Here is a 25,174-nt window from a genome sequence, read left to right as displayed (position 1 = left end):
TGCGAAGTAACTCCCTGCTCTCCATGTGTCAGTATATAATGCCTGCATCTGTAACTTTCACTCTATGCATCCGAAGAAGTGAGGTTTTTACCCACGAAAGCTTATGCCCAAATAAATCTGTTAGTCTTTAAGGTGCCACCAGACTCCTTGTTGTCCATTTATCTGAGTTACTTCTGTAGGGACATTACCATAGTATGTGAACATCTCACACTCTTTAATGTATTTATCCTCACACTGCCTTTGTAAAGTAGAGAAGTCATATTATCTACATTTTACAGATGGGGAAATGAGGCACAGAAATACTAAATGACTTGGTTGAGGTGGAGTAAGAAATTGGACTCAGGTTTCCTAAATCTCAAGCTAGCACTCCAACCACTGGTCTATCTTCCTCCCAGAGCTTAAACCATGTTCACTAGCTAGAAAATATTAATAACACCACATAAGATTAATAAAATAAAACATCTAAAAACTTAATTTAAAATTTTAACATGAAAGGACAAACTGTGCAGACCAGAGGACCTCCGCCATTGTGAGAAATAAAAATTACAGGTAAGGAATTGAGAAGTTACCAGAAACTCTCATTCTTTGCAAGTGTCACCTCTGAATATTCACACATGTGGGATCAAGATGCAGAACCTATCCATTCTCACTTACCACTCCCTCCCTCCCGGTGACAAAGGTATATTCAGTTCCTTGGGACTACTGAAGGTGCAGTGAGCTTGGGACTCAGAGTGTTCACTGCTTCCTTGGCATTTTTTGTTTGTTTTGGCTTAATCTGCCCCTTTGGGTCCTATTTTCCCCCTATCTGTCTTACATACTTATATGGCCCCTGTTAGTGTAGTACCTGAATTTTGTGTTTAGTTACATTCTCAGTCAGCTTTCTTAAAATAAAAAAATAGAGAGGAAACAGTGCCCATATACTATGAGCATCATCTACACCTACAAAGAGTTAGGGCTGCCTCAAATCCTCTTTCCCTCTTGATAGGGAGGCTCTTCTGGCCCAGATGAATAAATGAACTTCCAGTATCGACTTCATTTTACAAGTAGTAATGTGCAAAGGTCATTTTTAAAAAGAAATAACTTCCTTTTTTTCTTATACATATGTATCCACTGATCTGGACATTATTCAATGGAAGGAGCAAACAGTAATAGCTAATTCCTAAAGAGGGAAGAAACTTCAAGGCACCATAAATCCCTCTAATAGAAACAAAATGAAAAAATACATTATTTGTGTCCTTTTCTCATTTTAATATTATTTGCTTCCTTAGCATAAATCACAAGCAGCTTCTCAGGACCAAAGGCTGCATTAGCAGTACATAAATTTCTCGTTGATACATTGCAAATTTCATTGTACAAATTTTATACATCTCACTCCATGGCTCTGAGAAGACCTTTATAGAATGTATTGCGATGCGCTTAGGAGGGGTCTCACTCACTGCTTTGTATGTTGGTATAGGTTTGATATGATCCATTAAGAGACTCAGGCACTCAAGCATTTTTGAGACCTCCAGGAAGGAAGCATAAGGTTATCTGACCTTCTGCATTGTGCTGTGGTACAGATAGTTTTAAAATCCCAATAAAGTCTGAATATATATGTTTAATGATGTTTGATTTTGGACAAAAATAGTCCTTCTGGAACTCTGTTGATTTTTGGCTGCATACAACGTGAGGCCCCAATGGTGCATTTAGGGCCTGATTCCCAAAGCCTATTGAAGCCAGTGGGAAGACTGCTACTGACTTCAGTGGATTTTGGATCTGGCCTTTGAAGTCTTAGATCTTCCCACTTTATGAACCTTCTTTAACAAATTGGGTTCATTGTGAAGACTTACCTCTGCTATCTACTCTTCATTATTAATTCTTTTATGAATGTCAAGAAGGTCAACAATGAGCTTTTAAACCCTGTCAGGCACAGAACTTCATCTTGTAATCTCAAATGGACTAGAATTAGCCTCAACAGTAGAAGAATCCCCTTACCTCTGTCTTAGACATATAGAACATAAAATACTGTTCAACCTCCATGGATCTCCAAGCAGAATTTATAAGACTGAGGTATAAGCCACTGATACCACCTGGCACTGTCAGGCCTGAAAGGGACACTGCTATGTATGTTGTGGGAAAGGATGTGTTTCCGGATTTCCCTTGCTCTCCAAGTGATCATCCCATCACACTAAAGCTGTTCATGCTCTGGGAATTTCAAGGTCTGTGGATGTGACCAACTACCACAAACATTAGCTTCTCTGTGCCACTGTCTTAAAAATAGTATTGTAGACAAGGAAAGCATCAGCATCACAATACATAGATGGATTAATGGATTTATGAATTTTGCAATTTGACTGCTGTTGGAAAAGGCATACAAAAGACTTAACAGTCTTGAACAGTAAGAAAACCTACAGGGTGCAAAACTCCCATTTAACTTCAAAGAGCCAGGTAGTCACCCACTTTTTATTCCATGCCAAATGTTCAATGAGATGGTATTATGTACCATAAATTTTTGTCACATTTCCACTTTACATGCTTATCATTCAGCAAACATCCTCTGAGCCTCTCCCTCCTTTTTCATTTCTTCTTTTCTTCTCTCCTCTTTTCCTCCTGTCAGTTTTTTCCTTCCTTCCAGAGAGCTGCAGCCCCTCTTGGGACTTATCTAAAATTCAATAAAAGCTTTTAATCAAAAAAGAAAATGTTTCAATTCCTACATATTTATAAACTGTAAATTGGTAAACAGGTTTTGGTTTTATATATAGCATCCAGAATTTTGTAACTTATAAATCCTGTGTGCAGACATCCAGCTCTATGTAGTTGTATCAGATAAACACACTAGTGTGTGTGTGTGTGTGTGTGTGTGTGTGTGTGTGTGTGTGTGTGTGATGTGTGAGTTCTTATGTTCCCTATGTGCCCACTTCATTCCCCCGCCCTTTCTTTGCCCCTTGCTCCCTGTTTCTTCTCTTTTCCCTTTAAGGGCTTCGGAAGAGAAGCTGCTGTTGCCAGCTGTGTTCTATTTAGTGGTAGTGCAGCTCCTGCTTCCATTTCTTGTTCTTTGAAGTTGTGCTACCATAAAACAGCTGAACAGAAGGGGACTGACAGCAGCAGGTTCTCTTGAGGACCCATTCCGATCAGTTAACTAAGAGAAGAAGTAAAGCAAGGGACAGGGAGGGAAGAGGCAAGAGGAAGGGAGACTGGGGGAAGAAAAAATGAAAGGAGCAAGTTGGTGGGGAGGACGAAGGCAGCCGCAGACTTAATTGGATTTTAAAGTTCAAACCCAATATAAGCACATAGTAGTGGGTTCCTGGATATACTAACTGTAGAGGTATGAATAGGATTTAAATTTGTTTTATTATAATTGCATCAATAGTAACCACATAGTTAAGGTTTCATTGAGTTTTGCACTTAAGACCAAAATCCCTCTTCCTTATACAGTCCGTGTTATTTTAAGAGTATATTAAAAAAAGATTTTGTCAGTTCATATGTCTTTTATTGAAAGATCATTCAGAATTCTCTTTGGCCACTCTGCTCACAACTAAGTAATTTTACAAACATGCCCGATTTTACCAGATTGATACCATAGCTCTTCTTCTCTGCCATAATTAGCAAAACATTTAACTATGCTGGGAAATCTCAGATGAGAGGTTTTTTTAATATACACATGGAGTGGAATCAGAATGCCTAAAAAGGATTTTTAGGTGAAAATCATAAGGGAAAACAATAAAGGACTAACCCTTGTGCACATCATCACCAGTCAGCTGTGATTAACCAGGTAGTCTAGGCCATTTGCACATTCACATCTATCCTTCCCCAACAATAACCTCAATAGAAATAAAAAACATTGGAAAGGGGTAGGTGGTTGTTTTAATACTTTATCATTTCAACTGTTAGTGTGAGAATTAACAGTCATATATACAAGAAAATTAGTTTAACGTCATTTTTATGGACATAAAAAAACATTTTCAACCAAACTTTTGTTACTTAAAGGCTAACACTATTGACTGGTTGGCAGATTATGAGGACTGTTAACTAAATTATGTCACTTTACTCATTAGCACCAAATTGTTGTTCAAAAGCATATTTAAAGAGTTTATTAACAAGGATTTTGTCAATTAGTTAGTTGTGAGTAACAAGTCCTAAGAACTAATTGATTGTTGTTTATAGAGGCTGCCAAAAGAATAGATTGGCCATTATAAATATGGGGAGAGAGATAGGATATACATAATTCATAGAAAATTACTACATAGCCTCAAGGAACAAGAATCTTATTCAGGAAAGATTGGTTTGCCCATCATTTCTAATAGATTAGTGACCCTCTCCTGTTTTAATGCAAGCACAGAAGTACTTGCACGCAGCTACATAATAATGAGATCTTTTCTCTGATGTTTTAAATATATGTTTAAAAGGAATACAACTGATACCAACTAAGGGACTAAGAACATTATAGTAGTTTTCACATCCACCATGAATAAGAGCCTGCGGCGTATATTGCTGGTGGTTCATGAGCAATTTCATATTTAAATATGCCCTGTGAATAAGTTGGTCCACCAAGTGTAAAGATCCAGGGAGTTCTCATTGTGGTAATAATAATTAATCATCATTTATTTTAAGAAGCATTAAGAATGAAATAAGCATTTTGAAAACTTTTATTTCACTCCTATTGATTTCATAGTGTTTGCATAATGAGTACATTGTGTCAAACTGTCAAAACAAATTGGGATGTTTTAACCATAATGCAGCATAAAAATACTATTACAAATGATCCTTTAAAAAAAAATACCTCCTTTGTGCTCCCCATTAAAACAGATACTTTGGAGGTCTTAGCTGTCATTTATGCTAAGACTCATTATTATATTTTAACATGTGCCAAGACATTACATTTAAAGTTGGTCAAATAATGATTCACTGACTATTTTATTTGGCAAATGACACAATATTTTCTAATACATTGACAAATATTTCCTTGAATTATTCTCCCTGCTCTGCAGGCTGAGTGAACAAAGAAAAGAAAATGTGTCTAATTTATTTTAAACATATGTCAAATGTTGAAAAGATTATTCCATAAATATTATTCAATCAGCCCTAATTACAAGTTTAATGTTAACTTTAGTTTTACATAGAAGATGCTTCATAAAACTGAGTAACTTGTGCTAAACAGAAAGATAAAGCATGTAACTATAGCCTTAACATTTTCAAATATTTAGCATCTTGAGATTCAACCATCAAAAGATTTTTAGCAAAAGAGAACATAAAAGGCAAAGGCATAAGATATAAACAATTTGTCAGCTTTCTGAGTTAACTAGATATCACAGAAACATAATATTGAGCTAAGCATATAAGCATCTCAATAAGGATCTGTGATGGACTGTAGAAACGCCACTCTAGGAAAGCACCTACTGCCCTGGAGGCAGAGATTTCATTTGGCTTGACCTGCAACACATGCCAAATAGAGGCCCTCCAGCTGTAAGCTGAGAATCAGAAGGTGGAGGAGACTCCCTGTAAGAGGTGGGCTGATTCTGAATGAAGAATTTTTGTCTTCTAGGTATAAGGGGAGTTGTATTCATGAAGGCTGAGAGGTGGGGAGACCATTTTTCCTTTGGTGAGAGGAAAAGGCTGATCATATTTCCCAGAAGTAGTAATGTGCTGTCACAAATTATACAAGGGGTTACCTCAGCACTCAGCAATTGGACAAAATTCTCTCTCCTCCCCACCACCCCCACAAAGGAAGCTAATGGTTACATGCTCTTTCCACCTCCCTTAAAATGCATTATTAACATATTCCTCCCACTCCAAAATCCATAATGAAGTATTTTCACCCCTATTCAAATCCACCTTTAACCCTTTTGATTTATCATACTTCTCACGCCTTATTTGTCCCATATAGGCTCATGGTGGTGGACCTACAGAGGGTAAAAAGGGCTTCAGGCTCCCTCCAAGTATGGGCTTTTTGAATTCTGGGCTAAGCAGTTACTAAAGGGAGAGAGACTGGCTCCTGCAGGACTCAGCACAGCAGCAGATTGGGCCTACTTCCTTGTACATTGTTAGAGTCCTCTTAGCCGCTGGGAGGGATAGATGCCAGGGCTTGTGTAGTGCATTTGTAAGACTGACAGACCCTGGTGGGCAGAATCAAACCTGGGGCCTCTAGAGCTTAGTGCATGAGCCGCTACTGCATGAGCTGAAAGCCATATGGCTGTTAGCTAAGGCTGTAGAGCTGACTCATTAATCTCTCTCTCTAAGTGGTCTCAGTGCCACTAGAGGGGACAGAGCACCACACCCAGGAGGTGTGTGGGTTACGCATCACTCCAAGTGGTAAAATAAGAAGAATTCCTCCTTCCAACAGTAACTTTGGACCCTGTAATGGCAGTTGCACTGTGGTATTACAGTTGTCAGAGTGTGCAGTAGCTGGCTCCATTCTATCTTTAGGAAGAACTTGACAATTTAAATAGTAAAGCTGGTGTAAGGGTTTTTGATTGGGCCTGCAAATCAATGTTTTGCTTTCCCCTCTCCAACCTAAGTATTACCAATTTCTGTCCACCATTATATTACCACTGTGTGCAAGGCTGACCTATCTATTTTGGAGAGTGTCCGAAAAATAGTTACACCCCTATCTTTTGGGATACTTCACCAACTTGAATGAATCATTTTACATAGAAGCTCTGTGTATGAGAAGTGTGGGATCTTTAGATATTGCTTTCTCTTCCAGAAGTGGAATCCAGGCTGCTTCCCACTTTCGTCCCTAGTGATTGGTTTACATTCTTTTACAAGCAAAAATTTAGATATTTAAAACAACGTTCTTGGGGCTAAGTCCACTTTGCATTTATCTCCTTGGCAGGCCTAATCCTCAGTTAAGGTTGGTGAAAAGATGCCCCTGGGCCTGGGAGAAATCCCTAGGTGGTCTGGTGCTGCACAGTTCCTATGCCACTCTTTGTACAGGAGCATTGTCAGGTGAAAGGGAGCATAGCTAGTGTTTCCTTCTGCCATGACCTGTGGCTACTCTAAACTATGATGGGGAGTCAGGACCAGAGAGTCAAGAGCAGTTCATTTTCTCTCACCTTCCTTCTATGTGCTTATTGGGTACAGATGAGAAATCTCATCCTTATTTTTTTTTTTAATAAAAGTTGAGATTCCTCTTTACAAAAGGACTTCCTTCTGTGAGCCTAGGGCTAGCTTCAGTGCCTTCCAGACCTTTAGTATAGGAAAGCCTGGGAATGAACAATATGTAGATTTTTTCCCCTCACTGAGCCCATAGATTGCTCTGTGAGTGGGCGATACTCCACAGACCTCCCTGAGGGAAGGGAAGGCCTAGTTGTGGACCAGATTGGGAGTAAGGGATGGTTTTCCCACTGGAAATGACCCCAATCCAAATCTCAGCCTGTGGCAATTAAACTACTTTTGATTTGTTTTTAAGTAAAGGGTGTTTTTCCCAAAATTCCCATAGGTTTCTCTTTTGGGGGGGGGGGGGGACAGATATATACTCCTTTTTATTCATGTTCATTGCATATTTTGGTGTGTAAATGTGGACTGAGATAGTATTCATGACTTGCAGACTACTTCCATTTTTAAAAAAAGATATGTATGTTAATCCAAGAGCAAAGTGTAGCCCTAACTGCCATGAATATGTCTGCTGGACATACAAATCATGGCCTCCTGTTTAAAGCTCAGTCATACAGTAATTTCTAAATTCCAAAAAGCTATTTTTGAGAAAGGTTGAAAGATGACCTAAAACTACTATGATTTCTAGCTGCCAGATGGAAAAGAATCAATTTATGATCATATGTTGCTGAATGAAGATGTACGATAAACCTCAGGGACTTGGTTGGCTACTTTATTGAGTTCAGTTAAAGTGTGAAATAATGTAACCATCTTATTAACATTTTACAAGATTACCATTGAGGAAAAAAAAAAACCTCTCATACATGCTCCTGAGGCAAACATGGTTAAATATAAAAACTGCAAATGTGAGGAAATATTTGAAACTCAAAATTGCTCACTCTTGTGTGGGGCAATCTTTGCTTTAACGGACAACAGAAAAGTCTCAACGGTGGCAGCATAATACTTAGAAAAAGCAAATAAAGTTAGAAAACTGTCTTCATCTTCTAGAGCATTTATTTTAAGCCTGGATCACTTCAGTGATACCAGCTTCTCTGCCTTCCTCGTACATCAGTCAAATGGTCTACCAGAGAAGGCTGGGAAGATGATGTGAGGTCATGGTAAAAGTGTTATCTGGGGTTTTATGAACTCAACGTTCATGGTAACTTTTACTCTTGGCAAGGCAGTGACAGGAAATAAATTAATAGGGACCTGGCCGACCGACACAAGCAGTATATCAAAAGAGTGCTTATACTTAAAGCTACACTTTACTTAGTCTGAATCTCTTACACAAATCTGCAACAGGTTAGTAAGAACATCGCAACCCTCAATAATTACCCAAAGAATCAATTTTACATTTTACATTCCAAAGTCTGGAACGGTTTTCGAGTGGTTCCTACAGTATGGATTGTTTTCTAAAGATCTTTTTCTAGCATGATAGTAAGTAATATTTGTAATTTGTGTCTTCAAAGCCAGTGAAAAGAATTTTGGAGAACAGTTTCTTCATCTGTATCTTGAAGGAGGAAGACCAACAGTTCGATTTGGGTGTGGCAACTCGCAAAACATTCTGGCTGCATCCGTCAATCAATCTGTTAGCAAAGATGTACTCTTATCTATCACAATAAGGTAAGAACTTGCCATAACATATTGCACTAAAGAGAGACTCAACACAATTCATCCATTTGTAGTTAAAAGTAGCAACAGATACAGATGCAAGAGAAAGATGCTAAAAATGTATTGAACATAAAGAAAGGTTTCAGAGTAGCAGCCGTGTTAGTCTGTATCCGCAAAAAGAAGAACAGGAGGACTTGTGGTTAGTCTCTAAGGTGCCACAAGTCCTCCTGTTCTTCTTTTTGAACATAAAGGTGAAACATGATTCTCAGCGGAGCACAGTAATGTGTTCTTTTGACACAGTTCTTAAACAGCCTTCAAAGTATATATTTTTTTCAGAATCAGATGCTGGACAAGCAATAAGACATGAAAGGGTTGTGTGTGTTTAACATTTGATAATGATAATCCTATCCCAAGAGCATCATTGGACATAACATATGAGCCATGACTAAATATCTTAAATCCACAGCTGAGCTATTATCTAATGATAACGTTTTCCTCAGGTTACCTTAATGTCAGTAAAAGAGTCATATTTTGGAAAGAAAAAATCTGTATGTGTGTTGGAAGATTGTTTGACAATTTAGTATGATCGGTATCAGCTAAACTGTAGTTCACGCAGATTAATCTACTCCATTGGAATATGTATGCACCAAGCTGAATGCACTGAGAACCAGGCCACAGGGAGCCATGTTCAGCCAAACCTGCAGACACGGCAGGTACGCAAACCAGCCCAGCCCACCAGGGGCTTTCCCTGCACAAGTAGCAGAACAAATTTGGGAACCACTGGTCTAACCTGTACTTAAAATCTCTAGTGACAGGGATTCCACAGGTTCCCCTTGGAAGCCTATTCCAGTGCTTAACTATCCTTATAGTCAGAATTTTTTTTCCTATATCAAACTTAAATCTCCTTTTGTTGAATATTAAGCTGTTTATTTCTTGTCCTTCAATGGACATGGAGAGCAATCGATCACCATCTTTATAATAGCCCTTAACATATATGAAGACTATTATTGGGTGTCCCCTCAATCTTCTTTTCTCAAGACTAAACATTTCAAATTTTTTAACCTTTCCTCATAGGTTCTGCTTTCTAAACCTTTTATCATTCTTGTTGCTCTCCCCATTGGCTGTTCCCAGCCAATGGGAGCTGTGGGAAGTGGTGGGCTTCAGGGATGTGCTGGCCGCCACTTCCTGCAGCTCCAATTGTCTGGGAACAGAGAACCATGGGCCACTGGGAGCTGTGGGGGGCCATGCCTGTGGATAGTCAACTCCAGCAAAATGTTTCATGGCCTGCAATCAGATTATCCTGATGGGCCGCGTGCAGCCTGCGGGCCGCAGGTTGCCCGTCACTGATATAAAGGCATCTCTTAAAGCTTAGGTTGGCCTCATATAGTCTGAGAAAATCAGTCCCAATTAGGACTTTCTGGGAGGCTGCTTCTGCTACCAGGAGTTCACAGGTGAAATGGGGAGTGGTCAGAGTAATAGTTATTTGCCATATTCCTATCATCTTCAGATGAGTTTGGTTTGCAACCTGAACCACCCCATTGAAAGGCCTCAGTGTCCTGTGGTCTCCCTGGGTGGCTCTTTCCCACACTCAAGACTGTGCAATGGAAACTCGTACATGTACCCCAGCATCTACAAGAATTGTATGTAGGTGTCTATTGAGCTCAGCCATGATGTAGTATAGGGGTCAGCAACCTTTCAGAAGTGGTGTGCCGAGTATTCATTTATTCACTCTAATTTAAGGTTTTGCGTGCCAGTAATACATTTTAACATTATTAAAAAGTCTCTTTCTATAAGAGCCTCCCGTGCCGCCTGAGTAGTATTTTGGCACAATCTCACAGGCCACTATAACCTTTTTTGGGGGGCTTGCTAGTCTGTAGACAGGCCATTGGCCCCTGCTCTTGATAGTTTCCCTCCCTCTAAGAGCTACCCTGCTGTGGGCATTCCATTAGCAATGGCCCGTGCCACCACATCTCCAATCTAGTAAAACTTTCCAGACCTTCCTATTGGATGGCTGTTGACTGGGGTTCAGTTCCTTCCCATGTCCCTGTTTTTCTTCATTTGATTAGGCTCCCTTTCTGCTGTGAGCTTGTTCATATCACTCTGCATTGCTTTCATGCTCTCAATCAATTTTTGGAGGTCTGAACTCCGTGTCTTTCCTGTAGAAGCACTGACTGCTAGATAAGCCTGCTGCATTAATGCCCTGGAAGCTGAATTCCCTTCTTCTGCAGCCTCTATGGCTAGTTCCAGTTCTTTAGCAATCCTGATTACCTTTTCCAGACCTTCAAGTTTCTTCTTCTGAAGAGCTATCAGAATCTCTCTTCCAGCTCCTGGGTCACAGATTCTTCACTGGTCAGTAAATCCTGCATTCAGTCTGGGAATAACTTGATGGCCATGTGCTGGAGAATCGCTGACAGATTCTCCTTTTTATTGTCTCCAATTCTTAAAGGCTGCTCATTTCAACTCAGCGTCTGTGATTCAGTCCAGGGACAATTGTAGGACATCTTTGGCAGAGGCATACTCCTCCTGGGTATCACGTGTCAATCCTTCAAACATCTTCTGGGCTGAGGAGCAGCAAGTCAAAGAAAATCCACCTTGGTGGCCTCATCCAGTCATTTATTTGGGCAACTTGTTCAAAATGGTTCATTCAGGTGGCCTAGCCCTAGCCATCCTCAGGATAAGTCCCGGGCACGAAGATGCACTGCATCTCACTGCCTGTGCTGTCTTGTCTATTTCTACTCTCAGGGCTCAAGGTTTTACTTTTGTCATTTGGTTGTTCACTTCTGCCCATATAACCCTCATACCTATGGCGCCCACCCACTAAATGCTGCCATCCAAATTTGCTAATTGAATCCCACAGCTACCTCACCAGTGTAATTATTATAGTTGCTCAGTGCTGAAGAATCCCAAATCTCTATGGTACGAGTTATGCAGAAGGTGTACTGTGACTTGGAGGCAAGTGCTGAAGTTGCTTCAGCTGCAAGGTCCTGTAGGCACCAGCCCTGGTGAGACCCTGTAACCACTCAAACACGTGGCTAAAGTGAAAGAATAATCTACTAGGTCTGGCAAGAAAGGGAAATGTTGCAAACACCCTAGGTCCAGAGGCTTACATAGTTTTAACTCAAAGTGAAACAACAGCAGTTCTTATTTGGACCCAGGGGGGGAAGTCCATTTGAAGATTAGGGCCCTTTAGGCCTAGTACTGGGGTTCCCTCTCCTGTCCATTCTTCTATTAACAGCAAATAAGAGCTTGCGGTTTCCAGGCCAGGCTTAGTTAGTGGTGTGTCTCATTGGGGCCCCTCTGCACTGGGTCCCTGCCCAGTCTCTGCTGCTTCCTCACAAGTTCTGCACAGACCTGAATGTGGGCGCAGTTCCACACATGGTTCCCTGGCTTCTGCTGCAGGCTGCTCCATATACATTTTCCTGGGGGGTTCTCCCTCCATCTGGCTTCCTTGATGCTCCTGGCTTGCCATGCCTCAACCTCTTTCCCAAGTGCCAGGTCACTTCCTGGGTCAGGGTCTTTCCCTGGCAGTAAGTTTTTGCCCTCTCCCCCTCTTGGCCAGGAGATGTACCCGTATGACATTGGAGGGCCATATATCAGTGGCGGACGGGTTGATGGGAGGGATTCCTTGCTTAGCAAATTCATCATGTAACACAGCCCCTCCATGCTCCCTGTCACACATGACATTTAACTTGTCCCAAAGATATAGGGCCAGATTCTCTGATCCGGGTGAGCTGTACTCAGTATGAATTCCAAAGAGAGAGGGTAACTGAAGCTACCTTCTTGTTGCTCTTGTCTCGGAGCCAACTGGCCTCTGGTGTATGTTGCAGAGTGAAGCATGCACTTCATCCTGTGCCAGTTCAGCTCTAACTAAAGCTGCTGATGGCCAGCTGATAACAGTCCCAAGGGGGTATTCCAGCAGACCTGGATCAACAGACCATAGGGATGCCCCAGCCACTTCCTTTTCTTTTTTAATCTGATCTCACTGTGCTCCATAACTGAGTGTGCAACACTAGCAGAAGTTACTAGTTTTCATAAAAGAGCTGTTTCCACTTGATTGTATTTGTTTGTATTTTAATTATCTTCCTCATCCTAACGTTGCAGAAGCCCAGCTAAAGGGCAAATCCTGCTCTGAGCAGGCTCTTCTTCCATCCTTAGCTACTGGAACTTAATGGCCAGAGCATGGCCTTTCCCTGCTGGTAGCAGTAGCACTATGAAGCTGTTCTTTGGTGCTCCTCTTAACAGAAGTACTCTGCCTCTATTTGCTGATATCTAGGACATGCTGCTGGCTGCAGCCTGTGAGCCAGTCACCTGGGGATCTAGACCCCTTCCACAATTTGCAGACCACAACTCCTGAAGACATGGTTTGTCAGCCCACTATCATTCTCTGGAGCTCTGTAGATTTATCCTGATCTGATGCTTTCACAAGTGAAGAAGAATTCCCTTAACTCTTTTTGGTGTACTGCAGAATAGGATTTTTCCCTAATATTTGGGATCCAGTTACTGTCTCCTTTGGAAATATGTGAAGGAGGGAGCTCTGGGATTAGGAAAACTCATTTCATTGGGGGAAAAGGACAAAAAATGTCCATTGTGAAACGGGCATCCTAGAAGCGTGTGGATCTTGAGGGACTTTCCAGAGGAGATGAGGGGCCATCTTCACAGAAGCTCTGCACCTCCACACCATCTCCCACTCAGTATGATTCCATTGATGTTTTCTCAGTTAGTTTCACATCTGGGGTCCCTCTCCATTGGGTTACACTGGCACAGAGTGGGGAGCCATTATCGGAATTAATTTTCCACCTGCTCTTTTACTGGTGGGAGTTAGTAGCAGAGAGGGAAAACTACAGATAGGTCTCCAAATCCTCATAATCTACTGGGCAACTAAATAAATACAGAGGGATGGAAGGATCTGCTATGTTAGAAATTGCATGAGGCTCATCTTCTCTTTGAGGGTACAAGTTAGGTGATTTTTTGGTTGTTACTTTTATTGTAAAACGCTGTCCTGCTGTTAAGTTTACAACATCACACAAACTAAATCTAATTACTCATTGGCTGGGAATGTGTGAATGTCTTTTGTGTTTTAATATAAATTATAAATGCATATGAGATTAAAAAGGGAAAATGCTTCCCTTCTTCTCTCCTTGATCCAGCAGTCCAAGGACCTTTTGTGTGAAAAATATTTGAGAAGACTACAATTCAATAACAAGAAAAACATTCTAAAATTCTATTTTTAAGCTACTCCTCTTGTCTGATATATTGGGCACCTAATTGTCTGCAACATCTTACCTGAGACAGCAATATCTCTGATCCATAAGCCTGAGACATGAAAATGGTATACTGATTTCAAATGCTAATAATAACTTGGCAATAAATGTGGCTACATTGAACTAGGAAGATTTATTCGAGTTATAGAATTCAAATCCCATACTGAAAAATAAATTTATTTCCCAGATTCCTGCCTTAAAATTAACATACATATATATTCATGACTTCACTCTACATATTGTTACATTACTTTTTAGTGTAAGTTCAATTTACACATTACTTTGTTTTACCGGAATTTATATCGCCATCTCTTAAAAAACCGGCATACTAAATAACTTCAAATGTGTGATTGTGGGCTCTGATTTGCAGGGGTTGACATGCATCTGAGTTTATGGGCCTGGCCTCCAAAACAACTGGTGATTATTCCTGTGAGTCCCTCTAAAATGTAAAGGGGAAGTAATATATCTTTCACCAAGCAACAATAAAAGAGCTATCCTTCAGCAATCATCCTTAACCTCTGGACAAGGAAAAAGCAAACCCGATAGTGCAATTGTGGGTTCCCTCAGCATTTTGTACTATGCATACATCAGATGAGTGTTGATTTTTTTTTCTCTTAGAAGATGGGGACAGATAATTCTATTTTTACATTTTTCGCTTTGGAATCTGTGTTTCCTCCTGTAGCCCAAATAGCTAAGGGGAAAACAGAAACTGGAATAAACTACTGTATTTGTTTCAAATTCAGGCCAGTCTAGTCAGGAGAAAATAATTCCTCTTAAACTAATTCCAGGCAAGATACAGAAGCAAATTTAACAGATAGGCAGTTGCTGAGTGCAATCCTGACTACACTGGACTCAGTAGCAAAAACCCCATTGGCTTCAGTGGAATTAGGATTTCTTCCTCTATATCTCTCTCCTCTTACCCATTCCCTTGTCTCTGCCCCTGCTTACACCCTGTTTATTAAAGTGCAGTTTAGGAAACCTGCTACTAATTTCTCCTTAACTTCTGAAATATATCAGAAATAGCCAAATTTCTGCTTTGCTCTCATTAGGCAATGAACTCATCCAAACTTGAGGCATGACTATTCCTAATACTCTCACATCTGAAGGACCTTACTGGCCTTCTCCTTCCAACACTTGATGAAGATGAAATGAGTTTTAAATGTTCACTAACCAGATCAGACATCCATTTCTTTCCCCTTGCTGTCCTTGAGAAATGAGAACTCTACAGAAAGAAGCATCAGAGCTTTTACAAGTGGCTCGAGTTGCTCATTTTGTTTTTAATTTTCCAATTAGTGAATAGTTACAGTAGTTGAAGTTGCACTGAATTTTTCAATTAAAGCAGTGAATAAAATTATTGATTTTTATGTGTAAAAACAAGATAGTAAGGTATTGTTTACAACAGGAGTCGATTAGAGTACTGACTGAATTTACTCAATATGTATATGGCACCATAAACTTGCACAAAACTAGGTTTTGCCTATCCTCAAAGGTAGCCTGTTAAAATAGTTTGGAGCATACTGGCACTCAAACTATGTTCAGAACCAGCTGAGAAGTGGAGTCTGTGTTTAAGCTGTATGCTGAAACTGTTTTCCAATTGTCAACATGGTTTTCTCACTAGTGTAAGCAGAATCTGCCCTAAGTGAGCTCTTGTTCCCCCAGTCCTCCTGAAGAGCCATACACCAAGCAGAAAAGCTAACGTTTGTGCTTACAATAACTTAAGTAAAGGGAAGAGCCTCTTGTTTCAGTCTTATAAGACCTATCTATAAACTGTGTGTATATTTATGTATAGTGTGAAAATACTTGATATTGTGGCATAGAGCAGTGAATGGTGGATAATTTATTTAAGGGGTTTTGACTGTTTTTGTTCATGAATTATACATGATCAGATTTCTTTATGAATTCATTAATTCAAAATTATTCAACAAATGTTTAATGTAAATACATCTTAGCCTACGTGATGTTAGTGAACTGTTTGCCTGTATTTGCTATTTATTATTCATTGTTACCTTAGTTTCAAACCACACTGGGAAACTTTTAGGGCACATCCATAGGGTTCATTCAGACAGTTAGTGTGCAGCATCCTGGAGAGCTGTAGTATTAGACCCCAGTTTGCCACATGGTAAGTGCTTGTGCAGGCATGTCCAGTGTAGTTACAAAGTAATGTTTCAATTTCCTGATTGGGTGAATGTAACTGTAACAAAGAGGAAGGCATGATCAAGTTACTGTGATTTTCATTGTCTCAGGCCTTGTCTACACTACGAGAGTAGTTCGATTTTACTTGCATCGAATTTTTGTAATCGATATTGCAAAGTCGAACGTGTGTGTCCACACTAAGGACAGTAATTCGACTTTGTGCGTCCACACTAACGGTGATAGCGTCGACATTCGAAGCGGTGCACTGTGGTCAGCTATCCCACAGTTCCCGCAGTCCCCTCTGCCCATTGGAATTCTGGGTGTAGCCGGCAATGCCTTCTGGGTAACAAAATGAGTCGAGGGTGCTTTTGGGAAACTGTCGTCATCCGTCCATCACTCCCGCCCTCCCTCCCTGAAAGCGCCGGCGGGAAAACAGTTCGCGCGCTTTTCCAGTCATTGACAGCGCGGACGCCACTGTACTCCGAGCATGGAGCCCGCTGCGACCATCGCTGCAGTTGTGGCCGCTCTCAACGTCTCGCAGCTTATCATAAAGGTTTCCCTGAGGCAGATGCAGAAAAGTCAGGCAAGGAGGCTACGGCACCGCGGTGATGTCCTGAAGTCTGAGAGTAGCACAGACCTGTCAGAAAGCAGGCGACCCAGCGCCGAGGACATCACAGTGGCAATGGGTCATGTTGATGCCGTGGAACGGCGATTCTGGGCACGGGAGACAAGCACTGAGTGGTGGGACCGCATAGTGCTGCAGGTCTGGGATGAATCCCAGTGGCTGCGAAACTTTCGCATGCGGAAGGGAACTTTCCTGGAACTTTGTGAGTTGCTGTCCCCTGCCCTGAAGCGCAGTGACACCCGGTTGCGAGCTGCACTGAGTGTACAGAAGCGAGTGGCCATAGCCCTGTGGAAGCTTGCAACGCCAGACAGCTACCGGTCAGTCGCGAACCAGTTTGGGGTGGGCAAATCTACCGTGGGGGTTGTTGTGATGCAAGTAGCGAAGGCAATCGTTGATGTACTGCTGCCAAAGGTAGTGACCCTGGGAAACGTGGAGGCGATCATAGATGGCTTCGCAGCGATGGGATTCCCAAACTGCGGTGGGGCCATAGATGGAACTCACATCCCTATCCTGGCACCGGACCACCAGGCCACCCAGTACATTAACCGAAAGGGATACTTTTCCATGGTGCTGCAAGCACTGGTGGACCACAGGGGACGTTTTACCAACATCTACGTGGGATGGCCGGGCAAGGTTCATGACGCTCGTGTTTTCAGGAACTCTGGTCTGTTTAGACGGCTGCAACAAGGTATTTACTTCCCGGACCACAAAATAACTGTTGGGGATGTGGAGATGCCTATAGTCATCCTCGGGGACCCAGCCTACCCGCTAATGCCCTGGCTCATGAAGCCCTATACTGGCGCCCTGGACACTGAAAAAGAACTCTTCAACTACCGGCTGAGCAAGTGCAGAATGGTGGTGGAGTGTGCTTTTGGCCGTCTCAAGGGGAGATGGAGAAGCTTACTGACTCGCTGTGATCTCAGCGAAACCAATATCCCCATTGTTATAGCAGCTTGCTGTGTGCTCCACAATCTCTGTGAGAGCAAGGGGGAGACCTTTATGGCGGGGTGGGAGGTTGAGGAAAATAGCCTGGCTGGTGATTACTCACAGCCAGACAGCCGGGCGATTAGAAGAGACCAGCGGGAAGCGCTGTGCATCCGGGAGGCTTTGAAAGCAAAGTTCCTGAGTGAGCAGGGTAACCTGTGATTTTATAGTTTGTGTACTGAGAAGCTAAACCTGCCCCCGTTTCTTTACCCAGGTAATGTTGACTATCCTATCCAGTTACATACCCCCTTCACCCCCCCTCCAACACACGTGTCGAAATAAAAATAGTTCTACTTTGTTAAAGCACACCGTTTTCTTTAATACTGTTTTAGCGGGAATTTTTTAAAACTGGGACGCAGACTGTGGTGCGGGGCGGGTCTAGTGTTGTGATGCGAATGCAGCTTCTAAACTCAAGGATTGACAGGCTCCGCTGCGGTGGGATGCTTGTTTCAACGGAGCCTGTCACCCCTCCTGATCGGGACTGTGTGTATGGGAGGTCTATTTGACTTTGTGGCAGGGGGAGGACGGTTACAGATCCCATGCTGTGTGGCTCTGTGATCCTGTCTAAGGACCGGCGCTTAAGATCTGTAACTGCCCTCCCCCGCCACAAAGTCACAGAGCAACCCACCCCCCCCAACATTACATCAAAACAACCTCCCAGACTAACCGGGGCAACTAGTCACTGCATCACTGCACTGTGTATGTGCCCTGCTGCTGTGCCTGCCCCCGACTATGTACCCTGCCAAAGGAGACTGTCCTGTCCAATTTCCAACCCCCTTTCCCCTCCTCCTCCAAAAGAACATGATTGAAACAGTAGTTAACAGAAACGAATTTTTTATTATCAACTACACATGGCATTGGGAGGTGAAACTTGGACGTGGGCTTGTGTCAGGCGGGAAGGAAAGAACTTTTCAAATTTTGGGAAATGAGAGCCTTCTGCTACTAGAGCTCTCTGCAGGGGTGGAGTGAGAGTTAGCAGGGACTCTGCCGCCTCTCCTTCTTTGCACTTTGGGTGAGGTGGGTATGGGACTTGGTGGCGGGGGAGGGCGGTTAGAGATGGACTGCAGCGGGGCTCTGTCCTCCTGCCTCCGTTCCTGCAGAACATCCACAAGGCGCCGGAGCGTGTCCGTTTGCTCCCTCAGTAGTCCAAGCAGCGTTTGAGTCGCCTGCTGGTCTTCCTGCCGCCACCTCTCCTCCCGATCCATGTTGGCTTGGTGCATTCGGGTCAAGTTCTCCCGCCACTGGGTCTGCTGTGCTGCCTGGGCTTGGGAAGAGGCCATAAGCTCAGAGAACATGTCCTCCCGTGTCCTCTTCTTCCTACGCCTAATCCGCGCTAGCCTCTGGGAGTGTGATTCCAGGCTAGGTTGTGAGACAGTCGCAGACGGGGCTGTGGAAATGGGAAAAAGGGAGTGAATTCCTCTGAAAGATAAATGTAGTTGTGAACAAAGAACATAGTCTTTCTCTGTGAACAAGACCATGCACAGCACCTTTCACATGCGCACTCAGCACAAGGTCGAATTCTCGGCCTTCGCATTCTGTGCCTGGGGTCTTGAACAGCACATTTGAGAAGCGAGGCAGCACAACGGAATTTCTGTTGCAGGCAGACATGGTAAGCCGTACACTTGTGGCAGTTTAAAACTTTTATATTACCACTGGCCTCATTTCACATTTAAATCAATGTCAGTCCCTGCTGCCAGCAATCCGGCAAGCGGGAACTCTGCCCCTGTCCCACCCCCTCGCGGCTGTCCCCGGGAATGATCCCTTTCGGCTGCCCCTCTCCCGCCTCCACCGCGTGGCTGCAAACCAGCGGTGACAGTTCTGTAAAGGAACGGGAAAGCAGTCCCAACACTAACATTCCCCTACCTAATTAAAAGCAGGTCACCATGGCCGACATCACCCTGATGAGGATCTCCGAGAGCGACAAAGAGAGAATGCTCCGGGAAAGCCTCCAAAGACCAGGGCCGTATGCCGCCCTGCTGTGCAGAGCAATGATCCCTGAGTACCTGATAATCTCGTGGCGCGGCAACGTGTCGTACTTCGGAGGACCCAATAAGGCCGCTCTCCCCAAGAACCTCATGCAACGGCTTTCAAGTTACCTCCAGGAGAGCTTCATCGAGATGTCCCAGGAGGATTACTGCTCTATCCCCGCACATATAGACCGCATTTTACTGTAGCTGCAGTAGCAGGGAATACACAGTAGAGCGGCTTGTGCAGGACAATCACTGAAAACCGGACATTGCTAGATTTCTTTTCAAAACTTGCACTGCCCCTTACTAAACCGTTAAGCGCCTAGGGCACACTAATCATGAACAACCCATTCTTTTAATTGTTAATATTCCTGTTTTGTTAAAAATAAATGTTTAGATGTTTACAACACTTACTGGCTGATCCTTCACCAGATTCTGTGTCCGGGGTAATGGCTGGGGACGCTTCGTAGGGGATCTCTGTAAGGGTGATGAAGAGATCCTGGCTGTCGGGGAAATCAGCGTTGTGAGAGCTGCCAACTGCCTCGCCCTCCTCATCTCCTTCCTCATCTTCCCCGTCCCCTAACATGTCTGAGGAACCGGCCGTGGACAGTATCCCATCCTCAGAGTCCACGGTCACTGGTGGGGTAGTGGTGGCGGCAGCACCGAGGATGGAATGCAGTGCCTCGTAGAAACGGGATGTCTGTGGCTGGGATCCGGAGCGTCCGTTTGCCTCTTTGGTCTTCTGGTAGCCTTGTCTCAGCTCCTTGATTTTCACGCGGCACTGCGTTGCATCCCGGCTGTATCCTCTCTCTGCCATGTCTTTAGAGATCTTCTCGTAGATCTTTGCATTCCTTCTTTTGGATCGCAGCTCGGAAAGCACGGACTCATCGCCCCACACAGCGATGAGATCCAAGACTTCACGATCAGTCCATGCTGGGGCTCTCTTTCTATTCCCAGACTGCACGGCCATCACTGCTGGAGAGCTCTGCATCGTTGCCAGTGCTGCTGTGCTCGCCACGATGTCCAGACAGGAAATGAGATTCAAACTGGCCAGACAGGAAAAGGAATTCAAATTCAAATTTTCCCGGGGCTTTTCCTGTGTGGCTGGTCAGAGCATCCGAGCTCGCACTGCTGTCCAGAGCGTCAACAGAGTGGTGCACTGTGGGATAGCTCCCGGAGCTATTAGCGTCGATTTCCATCCACACCTAGCCTAATTCGACATGGCCATGTCGAATTTAGCGCTACTCCCCTCGTCGGGGAGGAGTACAGAAGTCGAATTAAAGAGACCTCTATGTCGAACTAAATAGCATCGCAGTGTGGACGGGTGCAGGGTTAATTCGATTTAACGGCGCTAACTTCGACATAAACGCCTAGTGTAGACCAGGCCTCAGATAAAAAGTTGGAGCAATTTGTGAAGCTGGGGAGGTAAGCCAGTAGAGAGAGGTAATTTCTAGGACATTTTGAAGTTTGTTTTTCTTTTCTGGGCAGGCTGGGCTGATTTTTTAAATTTAATTTCCATTCACAAAGTTGATGGCACATCTATACCGCATCCCAACAGAAAAGGGTGATACCAGATTCTTGTCTGAACTATTGAAAATAAAAGCATCAGGGCTCTACCCAGGCATTTAATGAAAGAATGTAGTATCATATTGATTTCCACTTTATGTAACTGCAGTAATGCCAGGAGACTGGCCTGGGGTTTAATTGACACAACACCTCTCCCCATATTGATTTATTGTTGAGGTCTGTACAGCACTATTTCATATATGAATCAAGTGAAAATACTGAATGTACTTGTTTCTAATTTTTTGCAACCACATCCCACAATTGTCCCCATTAAATTAGTATTTGGGTATGGAAGTAAACAGTCATTCCTGGCTGGGAAGGGGACTGTTTTCATAAAAGAAAAATGTGGTGCATAAATTTTTCAATTAATGTTGTTTGGCCAGCTTTTGCGTGTATCATACAGTTATACAGAAGCTGCAAATGATTATTTTGTCTGTGTTCCTGTTTCTCAAAGGAGGTGGCACCTTTTGAACTATGCAAGATCTAAACACAGTTTGATACCTCTATAAAGAAAGTTTGGCAAGTCTCAGATCATGTTGAGGCCAAACTTCATGATTACATTGTCAGTTTCTATGGTTTCTAGCTACTCATTTACACTTCCTGCTTTTCCACAGAAGACACAATGTTTGGAACTAGACTTCAGTTGTTGATGGTATGCACTTTCAAAGGACTAAACTGATTATAAAGAACACATACAAAACATCAGTTAGATTAAATCCTAATCTTCATCTGCCTCTTTCTGATATTCCAAAAACACATAATTTCTCATTAAATTAAGGTATGTTTTATGTCATCATTTTATTAGAACATAGAGGATGACTACCACTGTGATATTTTGGCACAGTTTATAACAAGCCTTAAATGAAATCATTAATATGTCAAATAAATTGAAAAAAATTGTGCTGTTTCTGCTGTGCTTTCATTCTCACCAGTTAGCTAGGAATCCAGGATTTCATAGTTTAACAAGCTGGAAAGGCCTATGTCTTGCAGTTCTTACTAAAGGTGGCCAGGCTTGTAACTAAGTGTATTTATAAGGCAAGAAATTCCATGAGGTAGCCCTTCAGGTAACCTTTTCTTAATCCATACATCTTTTCTCCTTCCCATTTTTCACAGGTCATCCGTAGACCAACAGGACCTATGACAGCAATTTAAAAGGAAGGATTGTTCAGGAGCCATCGCATGCTTGGTCATGTAGTGGTGCATGATAATATTGAGAATATTTGCCAATGAAATATGTTAGTCATCTAAGGCACTGACTAGTCTAATCAAGCTCCTTCTCACATGACATGAAAAGGAAAACAAATTAGAGTGATTTTATTTTGTATTATGGTGTGGCTGAATTTTGTGGAGTATTGTTTAAGAATGGCCATACTGGGTCAGACCAATTGTCAATGTAGCCCAGTATCCTGTCTTCTGATGGTAGACAATGGCAGGTGCTTCAGAGCAGGGGTTCTCAACCTTTTTCTTTCTGAACCCCTTCCCTCCCTCCCTCCCTCCCTCCCCCCACATAATATAAAAACTCCACGGCCCACCTGTGTCACAACAACTGGTTTTCTGCATATAAAAACCAGGGTCGGCATTTGTGGGTAGAAAGCAGGGCAATTGCCTGGAACCCCATGCCACAGGACCTCCGCAAAGCTAAGTTGCTCAGGCTTCAGCTTCAGCCCCAGGTAGCAGGGCTCAGGGCCCTGGGCTTCAGCCCCATGCAGGGGGGCTTTGGCTTTCTGCCCTGGGCCCCAGTGAGTCTAAAGCTAGTCCTGCTTGGAGGACCCTCAGAAACCTGCTCATGGCCCCCCAGGGGGCCCCAGACCCCTGGCTGAGAATCACTGCTTCAGAGGGAATGAACAGAACAGACAATCATTGAGTGATCCATTCCCTGTTATCCACTCCCAGCTTCTGGCAATCAGAGGCTAGAAACACCCAGAGCATGGTTGCATCCCTGACCATATTGGCTAATAGCCATTGATGGACCTATCCTCCAGGAACATATATAGCTCTTGTTGAACCCCACTATAGTTTTGGCTTTCAAAGAGAATGATCCACAATGACTCCAAGATCTCTTTCTTGACTAGTAACAGCTAATTTAGATCCCATCATTTTGTATATATAATTGGGATTATGTTTTCCAATTTGCATTATGTTGCATTTATAAACATTGATTGTCATCTGCCATTTTGTTGCCCAGTCACCTAGTTTTGTGAGATCCCTTTGTAACTCTTTGCAGTCTGCTTTGGACTTAAATATACCTGAAACGGTGTCAGCACCCACCTCTCATGAGTGCCCCCTCTCTGATACATGCCTGCAATCACTCAATTTTGAAATGGGGCAGCACCTGCCTCTCAGGAGTGCCTCCTTTCTGTTTGAGTGTGAGCCTGCTTTTCTTTCAGTTCTTACAATGGGGTGGCACCCACCTCTTGCAAGCACCTTCCTCCCCCCGGCCAATGGTTCTTTTGTCTGGCCTTCAGCGACTCAGCCCTGTGACTGAGTCACACACACTGTCCCCCTACCCCGGGGTATACAGGGGTATCGCAGCCCTGGTATGGGGCCGTAGCACCAAGGCTTCCTTCCTGGAGACACTGCCTTCTTTAAGAGCCCAACAGGGGCCCAGCTCAGTATCTTAGTGTCCTTTTGGCAGCCCTCTCTGGGCTTAGTCTTCAACCAGACCAGCAGGGCTCATCATGGTACCCACACCTGGTCTGGCTAGGTTCTGGGCTCAGTCCCCTGGGCTCAGCCTGACCACATAGACCTGTCCATGGTCCTGCTGCTCTTCCAGCCAGCCAGTCACCAGGTTTTCCGCAGCCTTCCCTGGGCTCAGTCCTGCCTGCGGTGAACTGTTTATGGTCCTACTGCTCTTCCAGCTAGCCAGGCACCCGGTTCCCCTTCTTCAAGCTCCAGGTAGCAATTGACTGCTCTGCCTCTGCTGCTCCTTTTTATAGGGTCCTTCTGACAACTGACTGGTCACTGCAGCAGCCCCTCTGATTGGCTGTTCCCCTGCAGCCACTCTACGTTGCCTGGAGGACTTCTCCTGTTCTTTTCTGGGGCATGGTGAGGCAGGGATGACAAGCCTCCAGCAGGGGCCCTCCAGGCCTAGTCCACCTTGTCACAATACCCCATTACCATAGTATCTCAGTGTTTTACAATATTTAATGTATTTAATCTCACATCGCTTGAGATAGGGAATTACTATTATCTGCATTTTGTGGATAAGGAACTGAATGACTCATGCAAGGTCACATGGGAGGTCTATGGTAGAGCAGGCAACTGAACCCAAGTCTTCGGCTAGCTCTCTAGTGACTGGACCATCCTTTCTCTCTTCAGCAATCCAGATTGTTACATATAGTGACAGATGAATGTTTCTCACTCTTAGAAATTTTCAAAATGTCTTGTAAATAAGAGAGCTGATTCCCAATCCAACAACTTTTCCTCTGTCATAATAACTATGTCTGATGGAGACAAATACAGACCCTTTACTGTTTGAGTTTGAGTCACTTGCTGAGGTTCTGGAGATGTTGGCGGATGTATGGAATGTTTGCTAAATGAGATCCATTTCCTTTGAATTGGTGAAGGCCAATGGGAAGCTGATAGGGCCATTATCAGAGTTGATAATTGATGTCTCATTGCAGGAGGGAAAAGGTTGAGTTTCTGTTAAAGAAGCAACTGTTGAATGCTTGCTCAAGAAACCACTTCTTGGCACTAGGAGTTTCCCTAATTGTCTCAAATCTTTCTTTTTTAGAGAAGAGTTTTGGGGACGTTGTAATGAGGCAACTCCAGCAATATTGGGAGCCCTTAGGGTTTTTTGATGGGTCAGCTTGTTTTCGCATTCCATTTTAGAGAGGAAGGATAGTATTGTGGTTAAGGCACAGATTCTGTATTTATCTTGAGTGGGTTGCTTACAGTCTGTAATAACGGACAATAGAAATGAATGAATAAAATAAATAAATACATAAATACAAGAC

At 43.2% G+C, this 25,174-nt stretch overlaps 2 protein-coding genes across 2 annotated transcripts in view; one reads left to right on the top strand and one right to left on the bottom strand.

Moving 5' to 3' along the window:
* The window catches only part of LOC101938928 (protein eyes shut homolog), a 616,724-nt gene that overhangs the window by 321,312 nt on the left and 270,238 nt on the right, over positions 1–25,174 (top strand). The window contains exon 9 of the mRNA XM_065587927.1: positions 8,541–8,694. Within this exon, the coding sequence (XP_065443999.1) occupies positions 8,541–8,694 (154 nt within the window). The remainder of the gene's footprint in view (positions 1–8,540; positions 8,695–25,174) is intronic.
* LOC135982233 (uncharacterized) lies at positions 18,503–21,045 on the bottom strand. Its single transcript, XM_065587923.1, has 2 exons — positions 20,067–21,045; positions 18,503–19,072 (listed from the first exon to the last, which is right to left on the bottom strand). Exons 1-2 carry the CDS (start codon positions 20,641–20,643, stop codon positions 18,597–18,599), a joined length of 1,053 nt encoding a protein of 350 aa, XP_065443995.1. The 5' UTR covers positions 20,644–21,045; the 3' UTR covers positions 18,503–18,596.

This window comes from Chrysemys picta, chromosome 3 (assembly GCF_011386835.1).
Source record: "Chrysemys picta bellii isolate R12L10 chromosome 3, ASM1138683v2, whole genome shotgun sequence".
NCBI classification, from domain to species: Eukaryota; Metazoa; Chordata; order Testudines; family Emydidae; genus Chrysemys; species Chrysemys picta.
This window is presented reverse-complemented; position numbering and strand designations above follow the sequence as displayed.